Genomic DNA, 18,946 nt, shown 5'->3' with positions numbered 1-18,946 from the left:
CCACTCTTAGCAGGCTTCCCAAAATATTATGTGCTTTGCTTAGTGTTTTGGGAAAAGACAGGTGACCTTCTAACACTGCAATCTCATGGTTTTCTGAGGCAATGTGCTGTTTTAGCAACAAAATGCAATCTTTAGCATTTTATACACATCTCTGTCTGCTGGAATCTAGTGCAATATTTCTCGCTGTGTTTTATAGAGAGTAGCTTCTGAAACTAGAAAAATTAACTGTAATTGGTAGTATTAATATTTTTATAAAACAAAAGTTAAATGTGGATGCTGATGAATCAGTGGGTAGTTCAATGTGACACAACACAGGCTCTGTAATTGAAAGCCCTGTCCAAAACATGAAACCATAATTGCTCCAGTGAAGTCAACATCTGTGCATCTCTTTTAAGGCAGGAACTATTAGGTACTTCAAAATGCTTCCAACTATGAAGCCATGGGCAAATTTTAACTTCAGCATTTTCAATATCCAAAGTCAAACCTCAGAATTTTCCTCTAACCTTCACAAAGTATGGAGACAGGCTGACATGGAAAAAGAATTCTGGGGTATTTCCAACCCTCCAAAAGAGACAAACACATCAGTTCAGGCACACTGTAATCACTTTAATCACCTAGCATATTTGGCATTTTCCTAAGGATAAAAAAAAATCATGATTCATTTTATATTTTAGAATACAGAAAAATTGCAAATTTAATCAACCTGAAGCACAGAATATTTCATTATCTCCATGCTCTGAGGTGGCTGAAAGGCCATTCTTTAAAATTCGCAGATTGTGAGACGATACATGTTGCATTTTTTGTCATTCCAGGTCCCATCAGTGTACATCTCCACACATTTCTCTTTCCCTTCGCCATCAGGCTTATGTTGGTGCCAGTTGCTATAATTCAGAGGCATGCCATTTATATACTTAAATGGACCTGAAGTCTCCCCCTTCCTAATGCCCAAGTAAGCATATTGGTTATACTGTTTCACAATGTCCATAATAGCTATATTCTCCTCCTCATTCTTGGGAGCTGCAAGAGTTCCTCCAACCTCTTCACAGGACTGTAGTGCTGATGCAAAGTCAACTTTCTTCCTATTGCTGGCAAGCATTTTCTCTCCTACTTTTCTTATTTTCCCATTCAAAGCAAGCACTGAAACATGAAAAGAGTTAGCTTTGTAAATTTTCTATAGCCTACTGATGTAAAAGCAAAGAGAGAAATCAAGAGAATACTAAAACTATTAAGAGGAACAGAGGGAAAAATTGAGAGCAAAGGATGAAGAGGAGTAAAGAGCTTTAATTTTACCCATTGTTGTTTATTTACACACTAGTTGTTCACGAAATATATTATTTTGCTGCCTGTGACCCCCTGTCCTTGTCTCCAAGACAAGGATGTCCCACCAACAGCTGCTAAATATCAGCCCTGTTATACTTTGTGTACTTTCTAAATAAGATCAGTTTGCTTCAGATTTGAGCAAGGGAAACAGGGAAATGATAAATTGTTATGTAAATCCCTTTTCAGCACAAAACAATTCATCACCTTTAACATTTGACTGCTGATAGATGAAAGTGCAATGTGGTAAAAACTGAGTTCCCATGAACCCTTCCCTTGCTTTGAATGAGAAAATGGGGTTTGGGGATGTAGTATCATTTTCAAATGCAGTTTCTTTCCTGCAAGTTGTGATTCTGTAACTAACTTTGCCTATTGCACTTAAAATTGACTATGAGCTGAAAAAATAACAAGGGGAAGAATTACCAGCCTCAAGTCGGAAAAGTCGGTGTTTCAAATTTACTGAAGCACTGGGGCGTTCGGCGTCCAGAGAATCAGGTAGACCTGTGCAGATAAAAATAAAAGTTATACAATCAAGCAAAACTAGGCTCTGCTGATAGGAACAATCCCCTGGACAAAACCATTTTCCAGAACTAACTTGAAAATGTATTTTTAACATCAGCAAGTGTAAAATAAAAATTTTTCCAGTATGTTTTCACATTGTTGTTAATCTATATTAAAGCAAACTACCAAAAACCTCCAATCCTCTGAAATGCTGATAATTCTCCTCTGCAGAGAAGAGACTGAAACTTTACAGGTTTGAAGCCTTTTGTTATTTATATCTGTGACACTGGCTTTGCCAAAGAGAATTAGTTTCATTCTACTACTTGGTAGTGAACAGGCACAAGGGATACTTTGATGAGGAAAAAGTTCCTACGGCACCATACGATTTTCTTTTTAATGTGCTGGGTGTATGCTTTATGTTTATCTCACTTTAATGGGAGCCATAAACAGTGGTAGAGGGAGGTTTCTGAATAGACTGTGTGAAAGAGAGTCCATGCAGCACTGGTTGCTAAAGATGGGCATTCACTCTAAAGGTAGATTCTTTTTTCATGCCACTTTCCATAGGTACCAGAGGTCCCACATGTAGAATAGAGTCACTAATGTACTCCCATGATCACGATCCACTATTCACAGCTGAAACAATCAGCAATGTAGAAGCACAGAATGTTGCTGCATTCCCAAGCTACAACACTGCAACGCTTACTGCACTTCACAATCCATTAAAAAAACCCATATTTGACCTAATAAAGGGAGTCTGGGAATAATTTTGATAGTGCTTTAGCCTTGTATTGAAATAACATTATCTTCATACTTTAAGAAAAAACTGCTGTGAAAGAAGCAATTCCCTTGGTATTCCCAAGCTATTCCCTTGGTAAGTCAATGGAAAAGCACTACAAAGACCCAATTATATTTATATAAATATATAATATTTACATGTTAGTGTGTTGATAACCTGTTCAATTCCCCTCTTCCCCCCAAAGAGAGAGGAGACTGTTTTTTTAGAAAAAAAAATTAAACTGTCCATTTCCGCCGTTGTGTTTTCCTCCCTCTGCTTAACACAGCTGCTCCCTTGAGAGCACGTGTCCTTCTGTGCTGTCTGTTTCTAGTCATGCAGCCTTTGTAACAAGGATCTGTTGCAAAAAAGGCAAGTTTGCTTACCTTTCAGCCCGTCTCTTCCAGGGATACCAGGCAGCCCAGACATTCCTGGACATTTACTCAATGCATGGCAGGTCACTAACAAAGCAGCCAGTGCTATGAGTATGTAGGATGAGTAAGACAACATGATTTCTCAGGCCAGCTGAAAAAAACCCACACATTTGTCAGGCAGTGATTCTGTAAGAAATTGTTGGCATTATTTATACAGTTGCACTCTCCCCAACTTCATGCCTTCTTGAAATTTACATTATTTCCTTGTTTAAATAAAGTCTAGAGTTTGGATGTAAGAGATTTCCCAGATTTATTTTGCAACCACTGTGTAATTTATACACAAAACTCTTTCTTGACTGATAAAACTTGATATGCTTATTACAGGATGATAGCCACACGTTGGGGAGTAGTGAAGATAAATTATCCCTTTCACTGTCACTGACTATTTGTTGGATTAATCCTTGAGAAATGATAGGCTCAACTGTAACTGATCACACTTAAGGCATTAGTTGCCTGCAAGGACTATAATCACTCAATGATGCAGATGATATTAACCTGAAAGGCAAATCTGTTATAGTGGTAGTTGTAATGTTTTGGAGCTTGTCAAAGCACAACACTATCTAAGCACATTTATTTGGCATAAACTGATACTGTTTTACACGTGGGAAAAACTTTATAGCTCAATTGACATTCCTATCCTGTTTTGAACAAAATTCCACAAGCTTGAAAATGTCAGAGTTAATCTTGTAGAAAATGCAATTTTGCTGGTTGGTAATAAGCTTATTCATCTTATTTTATCCTTACAGCTAAAACAATAAGTAGGGTTATAATCTTAGTGCTGAGATAGCAAGACTAAAAAGCACTTTAAAACTACACATCGTGGGTTTACAGCAGAGCAAGTGGGTGTGCTGTGCAGCTGTTAAACCTGAAGGACTATGAAATACTATGGCATGGAGACACCCAGTTATTGACATCCTTCAGTTAAACGAACAGGAGATATAAAGAAAGGTTTAAGATGCCAGAATGGGTATCCATTTCTCATGTGTTGACTCATACAGAACAAATAACTCAATATCCATTACTTCAATTTTCTATTGGCACAAATTAGAGAGGATCCTGGACTGCTCTCTCTTAAAAAATTTCCATCTTTAAAAAAAAAAAATCAGCATTTATACATAGCATTTTCTAAATCTAACTCCACCTAAAATTTAAAATAAAAACTTGGTTGGCTTGAATGCTGTAAGATTATTAACACCTAGGTTCATCAGCTATAACAAGGTATTTGTTCCAAAGTATATATGCCACTCAGAATCAAAATACAAGTTTAGTGCCATTCATTAAATGGGGTGAGCTTTTAAAAGAAAAAAACATTGTTTATTTCTTCCAGATTGACTTTGTTTTAGAAGACTTTTGAGATGATTCTTTATCTGCATCAACACCAGCTTGTTTTTCTAGGGGAATGTCTCATCGAAGTCAACCCAATGGGACATACCCTTGAATATAAGAATATTCAATTACATCATAAATTTGCAGCATATGGAATCTGTGTAATTAATAGCAGTATCTATTCCACATGGTCTAGAATTTCCACTTTAAAGAGTGTAAAATCAAATCCACCTGAGAACACATGTGCAGTGTTAAAGGTGCTGCTGAGCTTTGTTTGTTGAATCTGAAGCGTCTCAAGTTGTTTATCCTTTACTCTATTGAAGGTCAGCAGATGCCTCTGAAAATGCTGGCCAGTGACTCAGAGAGAGCAGATTATTAAAGACCCTAACAGAAACCTATCTTAGGTGGCTAGGAATACTTACATCCTTGAGATAAGGAAATGCAATTACAACATGTACCCTTTGCCTGGTGATGATCATTCAGGGAATTACATTTGAATGGACTACTGCATCCAGCTCATAATTGGATTATGATGCAGAGTCAGACTCTTGATCAGTTATATAGCAAAATGGAAAAAACACAGCTCTTCAGTTTTAATCCAGTTTTAATGACCTTCTTCAGTCATTACTATCTAGTGTCCTTCAGGCATCTCCTTATCTACTAAAATTGCTAGTATAAGCAAAGTAAAAAAATTACTAATAAAGGGAAATTTAATTTTAGAATGTAAATATGACCACAGAAATGAAAAGGAACGGGTTTGCCTTCTAGCTGAAATTCCTTGTGATTTATTAAAAGGAAATTCAACTTACCCTTCTGCTTCAAAGTGCAATGAAAAACCAGTTCACACAAATCCCCTTTATATAGTGTCATGTTTGTTAAACGATATGGCTGAAGTGGAGACTGCATACTGAGGCCATGAATGAGCTTTTTTAGTTTTGCTCACAAACTTGTTATGCAAATACTGAGTTCAGTTTTAAGGGTTGAGAAATTTCTTTTTCTGATGAGAAAGCCAAAGTTGTAGAAAATACAACCTAGAACTAACAGATAACCCTACATTTGTAGACACAAAATATATAAAAAAATGTAAAGTAACTTTCGCCAATTCTAGGCCACTTTTAAAAATTGCTGGTTTTACAAAAGCAAAAAAATGGCAGATGACCACCAGAGGCTCTTGTAAAAGGAAAGATACTCTCATGGTAAACCTTAGGGAAGCTTGGTACCTTCCAGATAGTCTGAACCAGTAATCAGAATTCTAAAATTTACCTCCCCTCTCTGTATCTGATGTACTCACCTTACCTTAATATAATTTTCTGGCTATGTGCTAGGATACTCAGTGTTTCCAGGAGCTTCTGGTCTCTCTTGCATGTAGGGTACAGCTGATCCTCTCTTGGTCAGAGATGGATCTTGGAAAAAATCTGCATACATGCACAAAATTCTCAAATGGATATAATTTTCAAGAAAAAAAAAGCAACCAGAGGTTTTGCTCCTCTGGTTTCCCAGAAATAAATATTGGGGTCTTTTAACTTCTGGTTCAGATGCCTTCTAGAGTGTTTGATCCTAGATGGGGTTTGTTTTATAAACCTCAGCAAGCCAACACATCAATTCCTTAACTAAGAGATAGAAGAAATACCTCAGCTTTACAGCTTTTCTGCATTCTGTCAATTTATACTGGGGTCTCTTAAGGATAGGATGTTTTCTATTTTTCATTTGCATTTTACAAAAACTGTTTTGTCGTAATCCCTAACTATAGTGTTATTCTTTCTGAATAATTCCAGCAGGATTCACAGCTTCAAGCTAACATCTTTAGGCTCCCTGTTCAGTAGTTAGGGAGATGTTTAATATCAACTGGCTGACCTAGCTAAGATAAAATACCAAAGGAGAAGATACACTTAGGATTCCCCTTAGAAGTAGTGTAGGCACTTAAATCCACTTCTATTCACAACTCTGAGCCTTGTCCTGTAGTTAAAAGTGCCCAGCATGTCCTGTTCATCAGCTCAAAACACCCCACAAATAGCAAACTGAGACCTATCAGGCATCCTTTTCAGCAAATGATCAATTAACACTCACAAATTTACATTATAGACAATCTAGCTTCAAGTCCTTCCTCTACCAGAGCTTTGAATGCAGGTGACTCATTTTACAAAACCTCTCACCCCACCAATGGAAACTATTTCTCCCTGTAGTCCAGATGAGGTAGGTGCAAAAAAAAATGGTGTTGAGTGCATAAGATGTGGATTAGACAGTACTCTACAGATAAAATATTTTGTTCCAATTCCTGTTGCAGAATAGCACAGATACCAGACAGTTCAGCACACGGAAAGACAAGGGTAATTCTGTTTCTGGATGGCAGCAGACCTCTGGGGTACATAGAAAATTTCTTCAGTTCCAGGATAAGATGGAACTTAATGGATCCATATTTTGAGAAGCAATATTTTAAACTACTTGGTGCCCAAGTTTTTGGGCATGTTACCAGGACACAACCTCATAGCAATCCAATTTCTAGGCAACTCTGCAACAGTTGTAAGGGTTTCTGCTGCATCACTGAAAATACAAGCAACTTTAATACATGAACGTGATAGGTCTCTGAAGATTTGTTCTGTTTCTTCCACCTAAGACAGTTTATATTATAAAACAACTAAATAAAGAATTGAAAACATTAAACATGGAGATCAGCAAAGCCCCACCAGCTGTTATTTCTGTCCATTCAGGAAAGTGTGGCATGAGCAAAACATGGCTTATGATCTAGGAAAACCTTATCAATTATTTTACCAAAACTTTTGAAGAAAGATACATTTGACAACAGTTGTTCTCCCATGAGCCAGATTTTACTTACACAATGGAATCTGATAAGAAGTCTAAAGCATAATCCAATGTGAGAGATTACTTAGTCATTAGATATACTTTCCTTAGTTACGCAGCAGAGAATGAGAGAAAACAAACATACTCAAACAATGAAGAAAGAAAGTAAATATTTTTTCTGCAACCTAGCATCCCTGTAGAATAGCTACATGGATGGGAATCCACAATTTTGCAGGTAAACCTGTGTGGTAATGGCTGAAGGCCTTTAGCTGGGAAACACCCACAAAACTCAGCCAGGGAACTTCAATGGTTTCAGTGGACCCCAGGTACTGCATACCTCTTTCTATCATTAAGAAGAGCCATAATAATATGAAATATGCTGTGCTGCCAGTGAATTAAACCCAAACCCTGCAATGGCCTGCTCAACTATCAGCAAAGGAGAACTTGGGGGGGAAAAAAGGACTCTGATTTTCAAGATGTCATGTACCCAAAAAGACTGCTTCTTTATATAGCAGCTCTGCATGCTACCTTCAAAAAACTAACTGGCAAGGGGGTTTCAAAACCAGAACTAATTTTATACAGCCTTCAAGCCTCTCATTTTCAGAACACAAGGTAAACACATTTTGCTGTTTTGAGGGGAGCTGATAACTAACCGATTATGATAACTTACCATATCCTGATCTGCATAAAGTTGCACCGTGCTTTTTCACATAAAATGGTGCTGCACAGCCTTGCTAGTTTATTTTAGCAATTTGTGAGACCATAATCTTAAATGTGTCACTGTGCTGCGAGTTCCTGATAGAGACTCTCTGTGTGTGTCCTTGGCACAGCATCTGTGTGGTAAGCGGGTGTGGTCAATTCTCCATGTTTACCTCTTTCAAAACAACAGTCATTTTTTATATTTGTCTAGTATTTCCACTGTATCTATTTCCTGAGATTTAAATCATACAGAGTTAAGTGTCTATAATTAGTTTTAAGAGTGTTCATTGGCATCAGCTTAAAACCTCATCAGAAATACAGGGCACTAAACATATGTCACCTCTTAGGTCATGAAAAAATCCAGTAGGTGAAGTGCTACTTCCTTCCCACCTGCAATTTAATTATTGACAAAAAACCAAACAAGAATATGTCAAGTTCAACAGTCCCCCACCTTTGGAAAAGAAGAAAGAAACACTGATAAAATAGTTTGTATGCTTATTTACAGTGCACGGATGCAGGAATGGGAGGAAAAAATGTAGCGAGTGTGGCACTTTACCATGCTGCTAATACTGAGAGAAAATTCTGCATGTGTGTCCTAGACTTTAACTTGAGGATAAGCATCTTACAGAAAGAATGCAATTTCTGATGAGACTTATTGATATTTATGAGAAAACATGGCATCAGACACATGCTGTCAGCTTAATAATGCACTGTTCTTTTGGGAAGTGGATCCCAGGGAGGAGATTTCTAGGTTTAAGTGTACACAGATGGATGGAGAAAAAGGAGGAATAATGAATATAGATCCTGAGTTTCCAAAAGGAAGACAGCAGAGATGGGGAACAGAGCTTGGAGTATTGGATTTTGAAAAGCAGGCTTCACCAGACTGAACTGAACAGCCCTTGCATAGTCTTGTTCTTGCAAAGTACAGAAAGCATAAGCTTATGAAAAAAAAGAAAGGCTTCAAGCAGACCCCACACCCCTTTTAATCTATCAATCTATTTTCTATTCTAGGAGAAGCAATTCAAACTATGCTGTGAAGAAAAGAGATGACCAGATTTTCAGAGCTTTCTTTAAAAAACCAGACATGGTTCTCTCCTACCAAAAATCCTACAGCTTAAACTGATGTTAACAGAACTACTTGGCCTTTGCTTTTAGATTGTATTCCATTCCTTCTTTCTCCTATACTTGAAATAATTGATTTAAGCTACAGACATCAGCTAAGTGGCCTCTTGGGTTTTGTGAAAATGGTAGGCAAGTTGTTAGACAAGTCATTTTGACTGAACCATTATTTCTATGCCTAGGAAAAAAAAAAAAAAAAGAAAATCAACCAGAGCATATTAAAACAAAGGCGTCATCAAGCATTTCTTGCTTTGACAAAAACAGATTTTGAGACTCAGCCTTCTTCCTTCCTTTGGGCAGGAAAAGCACTCTTCCCCTTCTTCCCTCCCATATTCTTTATCCAGGTTTAGTAAAAATTAAGCCACTCTATAATCAGCTTCTGTCTTGTCCTTTTATAAACAAACAGAAACCAGAAGTATTTCATTCTAAATTCACAACCTTGTAATGTCTTCAAGTCTGTTTCTTACCCGTTTCAGAGCTAGAATAACTAAAGTTTAGAGAGATGGTATTCCTAGAAGCATTGAGGAGTCCTGGTTTTTTCCTCAGATCAATTCACCTTTGTATCCTGCAGGCCACATTACCAACTCTAATTCCTCCTTGCATCTTCTGCCCCAAGTAGCCCTTTTAGGGGAATACTAAATAACAGGATGGGACATGATTCCTAATCCTTGTTCAACAACATGACGAAATTACTCACTGCAGTGTCGATTAGGTGTGTCACAGTGGAGCAAGTATTGCCTTCTTTTACTGGAAACAGTGCAAAGAGCAGTGCTGGAGGTGTCCTGCCACTTTGTGTTCCCATAGAGATGAGCAGGACCATGTACCTCCTATCCAAAGTCATAATAGGAAGCAATTTATGCTTGAGCAGCCACTGGCCAACATCGCCTTGGAAACGTAGGCTTGCAATTCATATCTTGCCCTTATAAATAGCCACCTGGCTCTTTTTATCAATTTAAAATAATCTAGCCTGCTGATAGAAAAAAAATCCTGCCAAGCTCTTATTATGTTGTTATTGCTGGGAAATGGCTGCATAATGTCTCATTGATAGGTGTTAGAACATATGTATCGAAAAGCATTGTCAATGTTTTATTTGCAATTGAAATTCAAAGTCCTTAGGAGAAACTTGTTGTTGAAAACACATGGCAGAAAATACAGAGTAGCAGAAGAAAATAATAAACTCATCAAGCTGCTGTTTAGGTCTGATGGTCACAGTGAAATGAAGCTCCTTTGTATTTTACTGAAGGGACACAACTGCTAATGAATTCCCAGGAAACAACAACTATCATGGGTTTTATTGCTATTATGAGCTGAAAATTAAGATAACAGGTATTACAGAATTCCAATTTTCCACAGAATTTTTCAGGAGACTGAACACAAAATACTCTATGTTTTAGCTGCCTGTGTTGTTGGAAGCACGTAGAGCTTAACATACAGAGTCTGCTTCTTTTGCAATGGCACATTTTTAGATTCTAATTCGTGCAAAAGCAGAGGAACCCTTTATAGCAGACCGCTAGTAAAGCACTTCATCATTTCAGTCCCCTGAAAAGCAGAGATCCTGAGCACCTGATGGGTTGTTGAGGCCCAGCGCTGCATCCACCCAGCTCCTGCAATTCAACGTGGTGGTTCTGTGCTGAAACCCCAGAGGAGTAGCTCAGTCCTCAGGGCTGGGGGCTTAGACAGAAGCCAGTGGTGCTGCACTGAGCCATACTGAGATGAAGTGCTGACATGCAAAGGAAAAGCTCTAAGTGCACAAGGAAGCAGATTAATCTCCTTACCTTTTATTGATACATCTGAGCTGACTTGAAACCACGTAAGGTGAAGTCATTGCAGAGGCTTCAGTGCAGAAATATTCTTGGAAGATTCCTGCAAGGGTAAACAAGAAAAGCTCTGTTTAAAGCCCATTGAAGTTCATCTAATAGATAAAAACAAGGAACAGATGAAGACTGAAAGAAATAGAGATAAAACAAATGGGAATGAGCAGAGTTCTACACACACAGATTCTCTCTCAAGAGATGGGAAGATCTTGAATGTTGCTTGAGGCCAAAATGATTCAAACTGAAATTTTTTAGTAGGTTATTGAAACACAGCAGACTTAACTTGAATGACAAATCAAAGAGAATGTTTAATAACTCTGAGAAATGTAATAACCATGAATGTCAATTACTTAACTAATAAAATATCATTTTGTTATTCCATGGGGGTCACCCCTTACACCCTTTATAGTAGCTTTATATGTAGTTTTGAAGATTAAACACTATTTTTGTTAGTAAGACAAGAGAAACTCTACGCAATTATTAATAATCATTTCAGCTACCTATTCTAGTATAAAATATATCTTTTGTAGTATAATGAAATAATATTTATTATATTTATTTATAAATTAGTTTTGGCACTCTGCTTGGATTTGAGGAATCATTCTAGGCAGACTGGAATAGGCTTGTTTCTCAGGAGTGGGAGTCTACACAAGAACACTTCAAATATGCTTATTTTTCAAGTAGTCTCATTGTTTGTCTGCCTTACCAGACCGTCTCAGGGATCCAAGCTAGAAAATACGTGCAGCACAGGTTTTCCCCAGCTGTGCCTGCGTTCAGGCCTGTGCACAGCCCAGCCTACTGGTACAATGGAGTGCCTCTTCCATAAGGTCAGGCCATTTCCATTGTTCCCATGGACAATCCTCTAAAGCTGAAGTGGAATTTAAGTATTAACTTAGAAAATTTAGTTTTAAAAACCTGGAGAACAACTGTGCTGCGAAATGTTTTGGTACCAGTGCTACCATGCCAGTAATACATTACATTTCTCTAGCATCTATTTTCCCACACAAATGGGACCCAACTGTTTAATAACTGCCATCTTTTACATCTTTTTACCCTTCCTCAGGAACATGCTTTGTGACTGTTACAGAGATAAATGATGTAAACAATTATACTTTTCAACAACTCCCACAGCTGGCCAGAATAAAGACTGAATCCAGAACTATTCTGAGAGTATTTGACAAAAAGCAAACCTCAGGACTGCAGCACTAGAAACCACTGGAGAGCTCCCAGTAGCTTGAGACAGAGTGTAACATATAGTTTCCAGTGAAGTGATATATAATACATTTAAGCACATTTGAAATATTTCTTGAATAGCTTTTGCAACTGCTATTGTGTGATGAGATAACTGCTTTTCTTGCCATCCAGTCCTACCATATTGTTGCCAACACTTAATCCCCACTTATTAAAAATACAGGTTCTGCTTTATGACAGAATTTAAAACATGGTGTTATAAAGAAACGAACATTTTCACTTTGCTTGTAGAACTTTTCAATTGAAAGGCTCTTAACTTTTTTCACCATTAGTCACAAAAGCTAGAAATGCACTTCACTCATGAAAATGAAAGATGAGATTCTCCAGAGGGTGGCAATTGCAGCTTGAGGCAAAATACCATGTACTAGAAAATAACAGCCCATACAGGACAATCAGAGGCTTCAAGATAATATTTGCTCCACTAGTTTTTGATGCATAAATAAAAGATCTACTTAGCAGGCTTAGGAAGTTCCATAAATTCCCCCTTTTTTTTCATTTTAGCTTCAGCTCTAGAATAAAAAGGTAAAGATGTAAAAGGATTTAAAAAGTACAGCACTTCCTCCTGTCTTTACTGTGCTTCTGTTAATACATGTAGTTGCTTAGGCAGGATGGAGAGGGTGTAAGGGGATAGAGAAGTTAAAAGGCTGTGATCAGTAGGCATTGTGGTACTGATCAAACCACTTCAGTGTGATCTATAGGCAATGTGGTACTGATCAAACCACTTCAGAGTGGGACACCTTTACAGAGGTGTCACTGGATACATAAAGTGCAAGATAGGAGATAATCAAGATAGTAACTAATATATGCATTATGATTTTGCTTAAGAGGTTTCAGGATGTCCAACTAAATTTGGTCAAATGCTGTGTCCACCTCAGCTAAAGCAGCTTGTGTGTTTTAGCTTCTCTTACATCAAAAGAAAACTTTGAATCATAAATGTGCTTGGGTATAATTCTTGGGGCAGGATGGAAATTTGCATAGGACCTTTTTTTGTACATAGCTGAAGCACAAGGCAGAAGTGTCCAAGTGTTGTAGCAGAACAGTGCAGGTGGGAAGAAGGGGGAGATATTCTGTTCAGGGCCCTCCCAAGTAAGCCCAGAAAGCCTGACAAGGAAAGATGCAATGAAACACTGAAATTCAGGCTGCTGTACTGCTGAGCTGGTGCAGGTGTGTTTGCATGGCGCCCAACGTAGGAATCTCAGACTCTGGAATCAGACACCTAAACGTGGGTCAACTGCTGCTCTCACATTCTGTGTATTTAGTCCAGCTACTTGAAATTTGATCTGAATTTAAACACCCTGGAAGAGGATGCCAACCAGTTAGACACTGTAGAGTCTTCCTCCCACTACAAAGCTGTCAGAAGCTTCTTGCAGCATTAATTCACAAGCTCAGCTCTGAGGGACAAACTGTCCCACTAGCTGAAGTTATAAACCAGAAAGCCAGGAAAAAGCTCTTACAATTGTCTACCCTGAAGCACTGATCTAAACAGCTCAAGCTACTGATGTCTGAATCTTCACCAGAGTCACAGGCCGTAAAAAGATATTTTAACTGCAGGTGCCTCAGGAAAAAGTCATTCCTGCTAGAGAGAACACAGAGTATCCAGTCATGCTGCAAGTGCTGAGAGGTTTGGCAGAGAGCTTAAAAGAGACACAAGACTGTGCCTAGGTTTCCAGGCAGTCCTGCATTATTTATTCCCCTGAGCATTTTTGGCCAAACTGTGACCCAGGAATGATTTTTCACTCCTTATGTCCCCCAGGTGCTAAGCCACAGAATGAAGCCATTTGGTAGTGCTGAAGTCACACTGCATAAAGCTTCTCCTCTGCATGTTTAACCCAAGGGTTTGATGCCCTCACAACAGGAAATGAGCCACAGCAAAGAACACAATTCTCTGCTCTAAGCATAAGTTAACCACCCATTTCCCCATATTTATGTGTTATAAGTAAAAAATAAAGCAGTAAGTACGAGTTGCTACTGATTGAATGGCTTCCTGTTTGCACCTTGTAGTTTCCACCAAAAATTGCCACTTGAAAACTAAAGAGAAGGAAAAGAGCTTTTCAGAGATTGTGTTTTTTTCACATGCAACAGGATAGCTCTTCCTGAGCCTACTTAACCTGAAATTGTGTTTTAGAAAGATAAACCCAGCAGCTGATTAAAAAATGCTGCTTTCATCCTGAATTACTTAGAAGCTCTGTGGAGGTCATATGAGTACTATATGAGTTGATTCTAATCAGGGATAGAACAGCAAGTACAGATTAGTACAGATTAGTTTATAATTAATGCAAAATTAAGTGGTTGTCAGGGATGCCGATTTAAGCCTCTTGGAAGACAACAGAACACAATTTCAAACTGACTCTTTAACACCTACTGAAGAAAGGTGTCCCTCAAGAAAGAAAAGGTGTCCCTAACATCGGTTTTGAGAAAGGTCAAAACTTAGGGTACATATGATATCACCTTGCTGAATTTAAAAGTTTCAAGTAATATGACTTAGTAAGAGCTCATTTTCTGTTTCTAGGTGTGGTTCCAACCCTGTGGACTTTGGTCCAGCCTGAGATCAGCCTGCTCCTACACAATGGCCTTCCAAGGTCTCAGATTCCAGCAGCAGTACTCTGCTCCTCTGAGCACTGGTTCAGGACAGGACAGTTTACCAGGTAAGCCCAGACTAACAGAGCTACACTTTCACTTGCACAGCTGCATTTCTAGGGCAACTCCAGCAGAGATGGGTTTCCACCAGTGTCATAAAGAGCAGAGTTTGGTTTTCTCAAAAGGAAGGGAAGCTGCCAGCTTCCCTTCTGCCCAGGAAGTGTCACACTGAGGGGAGCTTTTCCCTTGAGATGGTTTACACCAGGGTAAACCTACATGACACGGAATACTGGAAATGAGAAGTGACACCAGAATGAAACCTAAAGGCTTAAGGAATGGGAGTTTATTTCAAGAAGATTCCAGAAGTGCACCTCAGGTTTTCTATAGACACAATCCTTGTTGGGGCCAAATACACCTTTCCTGTACACAGCCTGGTTAAAAATTTAATTATCTGATAACTTTGGACTGTTTGAAACTGAGCGTACAATAGGACTGTTTTCCCACTCTGCTTTTGTGAACTTCCAAGGTGTTTAGCATAAGAATACTTTTGCACTTACCTGCAAACCATTTTGTGGTTTGTATGGATACCATTTGAATGAAGCACAGTTCTCTCTGAAAATAAACATTAACTTAGGGGTACAAGAAGCTTCATAAATTTCTCAACTCTACTGGAGATTTGCCAGGAAAAAGAATGTAAAAATCAGTCTAAATTACACTTCAGAACTGAACTCTTGAGAAAGTGACTGATATGGCAATTAGGAATAGTATTTCTAAAAAAACCAGTTGAAATAAAACAACCATTCATATCTCCAAAATACTATTCCAGGGGTTTTTTTTCAAATCAGTAGTTTAGTCACTGTAACCTACTGGCCAATGCACTGGGGACAAAACACTTCACTGCTCCTAGTCCAGCTCCAAATGAAATGGTATCAAAACATTTCACAGTGGTTTCTGGATACAGTCTCAAAATAGACTTACATAATCATTCCAAATGAATGCATGGGAGACTGAATTATCTCTGATCCCTAAACTCAAATACATCTTATAAATATTACATAATTTCCTGTGTTTTTAGATAATAAATATTGATTAAAAACTTCCAGGCAAAATTTTTAAAATGCTGTTTTTCATAGCTTCAGGACACCAATTAATGCAGAAAAGGAATGCAGTTCACTTGAGAACTGCAAAGATACTTTGCCAGTAATCACAAGGAGGACATGAAGCAGATCAGCAGCTAAATCATACTCTGGAAAATTCATATCCTTTACCAATTTCAGTAATTGCTTTTTTGCTGTACCTGTATAACCTAGTGCAGAGAAAAGAAATGTCATTACTTAAAAAGGTAGACAGAAAATTAGGCAGTGAAAATAATAGCTATAAACCAGAAGAGTGGGGCATCAAATACTCCTCTGTACAGATACATTCCTATGCTCCCATGGGTCCATAACTTGCCAGTGTAGACACAATCCTTCTCTCTGTAGAGGCACTTAGCTTAGTCTTAAACTAAGTGGAAGACAAATTGAAAATCTATTCCTCCACAGTTAAACACTTAAAGCCTTCAATGGAAACATTTTTCTTAATTGCTAGACTTGTAGTATTGGGCTTTGTTGTCATGATATTCACCCATTCCTAGTTAATACAGTCTGTAATTCTGTTTTTGTAGTTCACTTGAGTTGAAAGAAGCTCCCGTCAAGAAAATCACAAAAGCCTGTAGGACCACTTCTCTGGCATTAAGGACCTATCACATAAATAAGGCCTTTTGCTTTTTTCTGCATGAGCTAAATTCCACTTGGAGAACATTTCACTGGCAGGCTTTTATATTTAATTTAAGACAAAAAATTTTCTGCTTTCCACTGCATCTAAATCTTGATTTATATCTCCTGTACCTCAGTTGATGCCTATAGATTGCCAAAAAACATCACCTTGTACTCTTGTGATTTTCTACTGCACACAAAGCAACTTGGCTGACTGGTTTACTGTTTTATTCCTCTTTGTAGTTACAGCACAATTCATTTTCCCATCGCATGGGAAGAACAGCATGAAAATAGCTGAAACTTCAAAAAAGAAATTATTTCCATGCCAGTAGCTACTGCAGTGGACTTCTGTATTCAGATGATAAATACCACTCTAGGCTCTAAGTGATCATTATCTGTCAATTTTAGAACTAGAATAAAAGTGCCCCAGGAGCAAAGGCATCACTAAATACTGAAGAAACACAGGACTGTATGCGCTGTGCATTATTTACATCATAAAAGAATGAATCTGAAACAGCATTTGGAGAGTAATCTCTCCAAGTTTACAGCTCACCTCAAAGAGGGAATAGAGAAATATTTTTCATTAGTTTCAAGATTAGTAAAAAATGCTTCCCTCACACTGCATTTGTGAGGAACTCAGGCAGAAAGAATCACCAACCCACTGAGCATGCCATAACTTATTACCCTGATACCACTACAATAAACACATTTTAATTCATAATGATTGAACAAAAGAAATCTGTATTTTACTAGGAGATTCAAAACTGAAGGTCAAAGAGAGAACAATTATAAATACACCCTGTTTCTGGTTATTCCAGGCCACTTTTAAGGGAACAAACTGCTGTATCGACCACATAACTGGGAGCAAAAACTTTGGGTTTTCCTAGATTCATTGACTCAACAATTCACAAACAATTAATAACATTAAATTTCCCCAGAATCTTGTATTACTGCGCAATCTTAATTTTTTAGATTATTTGGTTCTCCATCATTTCAGTTCTTCTAAACTACAGTCCTTTCATTCAGATACATGAACGTGCCTCCAGTTTGTTCTCCAGATATCCCCACAGAAGCCTGTTTTGAAGGTGTTAAAAAGCCTTGTAAAGCTGTGTTCTCAGCCTCGTTCCTAGGAAAGGCAAGTGTGCTTCCAGTTTTGCCCAAAGGGATTTTCCTTCTTTTCCAGATGAGACAAATATGGTTTTTAGCAATACTCCTGATGTTCTTTAAATTCAAAGCTAGAAACAAATGGGAACTTTAATTGTATTATACAAGATATTGATTATGCTTTAGTTATTTATTGTACTTCAGAAGCAGCTGATACCAACTATAAACTGGCATTTTGGAAGTAGTAGGGCAGAATTCTGTAGAAGTCAAACAAAACAGACACCTGGAAATATCAATGCAATGCTTAAAGCACAAGTACCTGGAGAACAGTGGCTGATCCTGCAGTCCATGTAACATCCCCTGCCCTGTAAGTTGGCAAAGCAGTCCTTTAAGTTTGACAGGTCAGGTCAGGAAGGTTGTATTCAGTGAGAAATCATTTAAATATTGACCATTATCCATTAGCAACAGGAGAGAAATTCGCAATATTTGTTTCAACCTACTCTTTTTCACCCCTTCTCCAGCACAACCGCATCCATCATTTTACCAGGCCAAAAAGTAAACATACAAATGATTGGACCTTACCTTTTTTGGGTCTATTTCATTCAGCCTCCAAAAGCTGTGCTTTTGTTTCCAAAGCAGTTACTTGTCTCTGCAAGTCATCAGTTACTATAAGTGGAAGTCAAGGCTGTTATTTAATAATTTATATTAAAACGACCACACAACACCTGTTTCCAAGATGCTCAGCTTTCCAGAAATCTGATGCCCCATGAAAGAGATATTTGGTTTCCAGAGCAGAAATCACAGGCCACACTGCAGATTTGTTTAGGGAATTTGTCCAACTGGGAGTGCCTTATCTCTGACCCAAGTGAACACTTTGATAGGCTTTGAATTCTCAGGGCTGCCAGAGTCATCTTCCGGTCAGAGGGAAAAGCCCAATTCTCAGAGGCAAAACACACATGTGAGCATTTTCAAATGAATTAAAGTTGGAGCAAAAGCCACATGAACAGGCAAAGAATAAAAAATGCTGTTTATAACATAAGATAGAAAGCTTGGTATTTCACTCACAGGAAACAACAAGCTAGTGACTCATTCCAGACACTTTCTTCCTTCAGTTCTGCTGGGCAACTCATCTCCTATACAACAGATGGTTTATTTTTCTGCTCCTCATGCTTCTGGAAATCACACCTTTCCTCAAGTGATGCTATAGAAATACTAGTCACTAACACGAATATTTTTTGGAGAATATGCTAAAAGGTTGAAAATCACATTATAGAAACATGAGAAATTTATTTCTTACTTTCTTACTTTATATTCTACTTTTATTCCTCTCTCTCCTTGTGGTTCTAAAGTTCCTTTTATTTCTGAAGGTCCAACTTTTCCAGGAAAACTTTATAGGCCTGTCAATTCTTCACCTAGAGTTTAACTTAAAATTGTTCAAATGTTTCCTAATTTTTTCTCCCACTATGTTTTCTTAGTGCT

The 18,946-nt window shown here is 38.0% G+C and overlaps 1 protein-coding gene across 3 annotated transcripts; it reads right to left on the bottom strand.

Annotated features, from left to right (window-relative positions):
• Positions 1-585: 585 nt before the first annotated feature.
• On the bottom strand, positions 586-18,527 carry SFTPD (surfactant protein D). Of its 3 annotated transcripts, none has more exons than XM_042033672.1 (5): positions 18,050-18,527; positions 10,743-10,830; positions 2,977-3,115; positions 1,741-1,818; positions 586-1,137 (listed from the first exon to the last, which is right to left on the bottom strand). In XM_042033672.1, the coding sequence occupies exons 3-5, from the start codon at positions 3,098-3,100 to the stop codon at positions 761-763; spliced, it is 579 nt and encodes a 192-aa protein (XP_041889606.1). In that variant the 5' UTR covers positions 3,101-3,115; positions 10,743-10,830; positions 18,050-18,527; the 3' UTR covers positions 586-760. The 3 variants fall into 3 exon arrangements, with proteins under 3 accessions (XP_041889606.1, XP_041889608.1, XP_041889607.1); XM_042033674.1 differs by lacking the exon at positions 18,050-18,527 and adding an exon at positions 15,167-15,181; XM_042033673.1 differs by lacking the exons at positions 10,743-10,830; positions 18,050-18,527 and adding an exon at positions 9,665-9,689.
• Positions 18,528-18,946: the final 419 nt, after the last annotated feature.

This window comes from Corvus kubaryi, unplaced genomic scaffold (genome assembly GCF_017639235.1).
Source record: "Corvus kubaryi isolate FWS band 111438036 unplaced genomic scaffold, C.kubaryi_AGA036_p1.0 37357, whole genome shotgun sequence".
NCBI lineage: Eukaryota > Metazoa > Chordata > Aves > Passeriformes > Corvidae > Corvus > Corvus kubaryi.
This window is presented reverse-complemented; position numbering and strand designations above follow the sequence as displayed.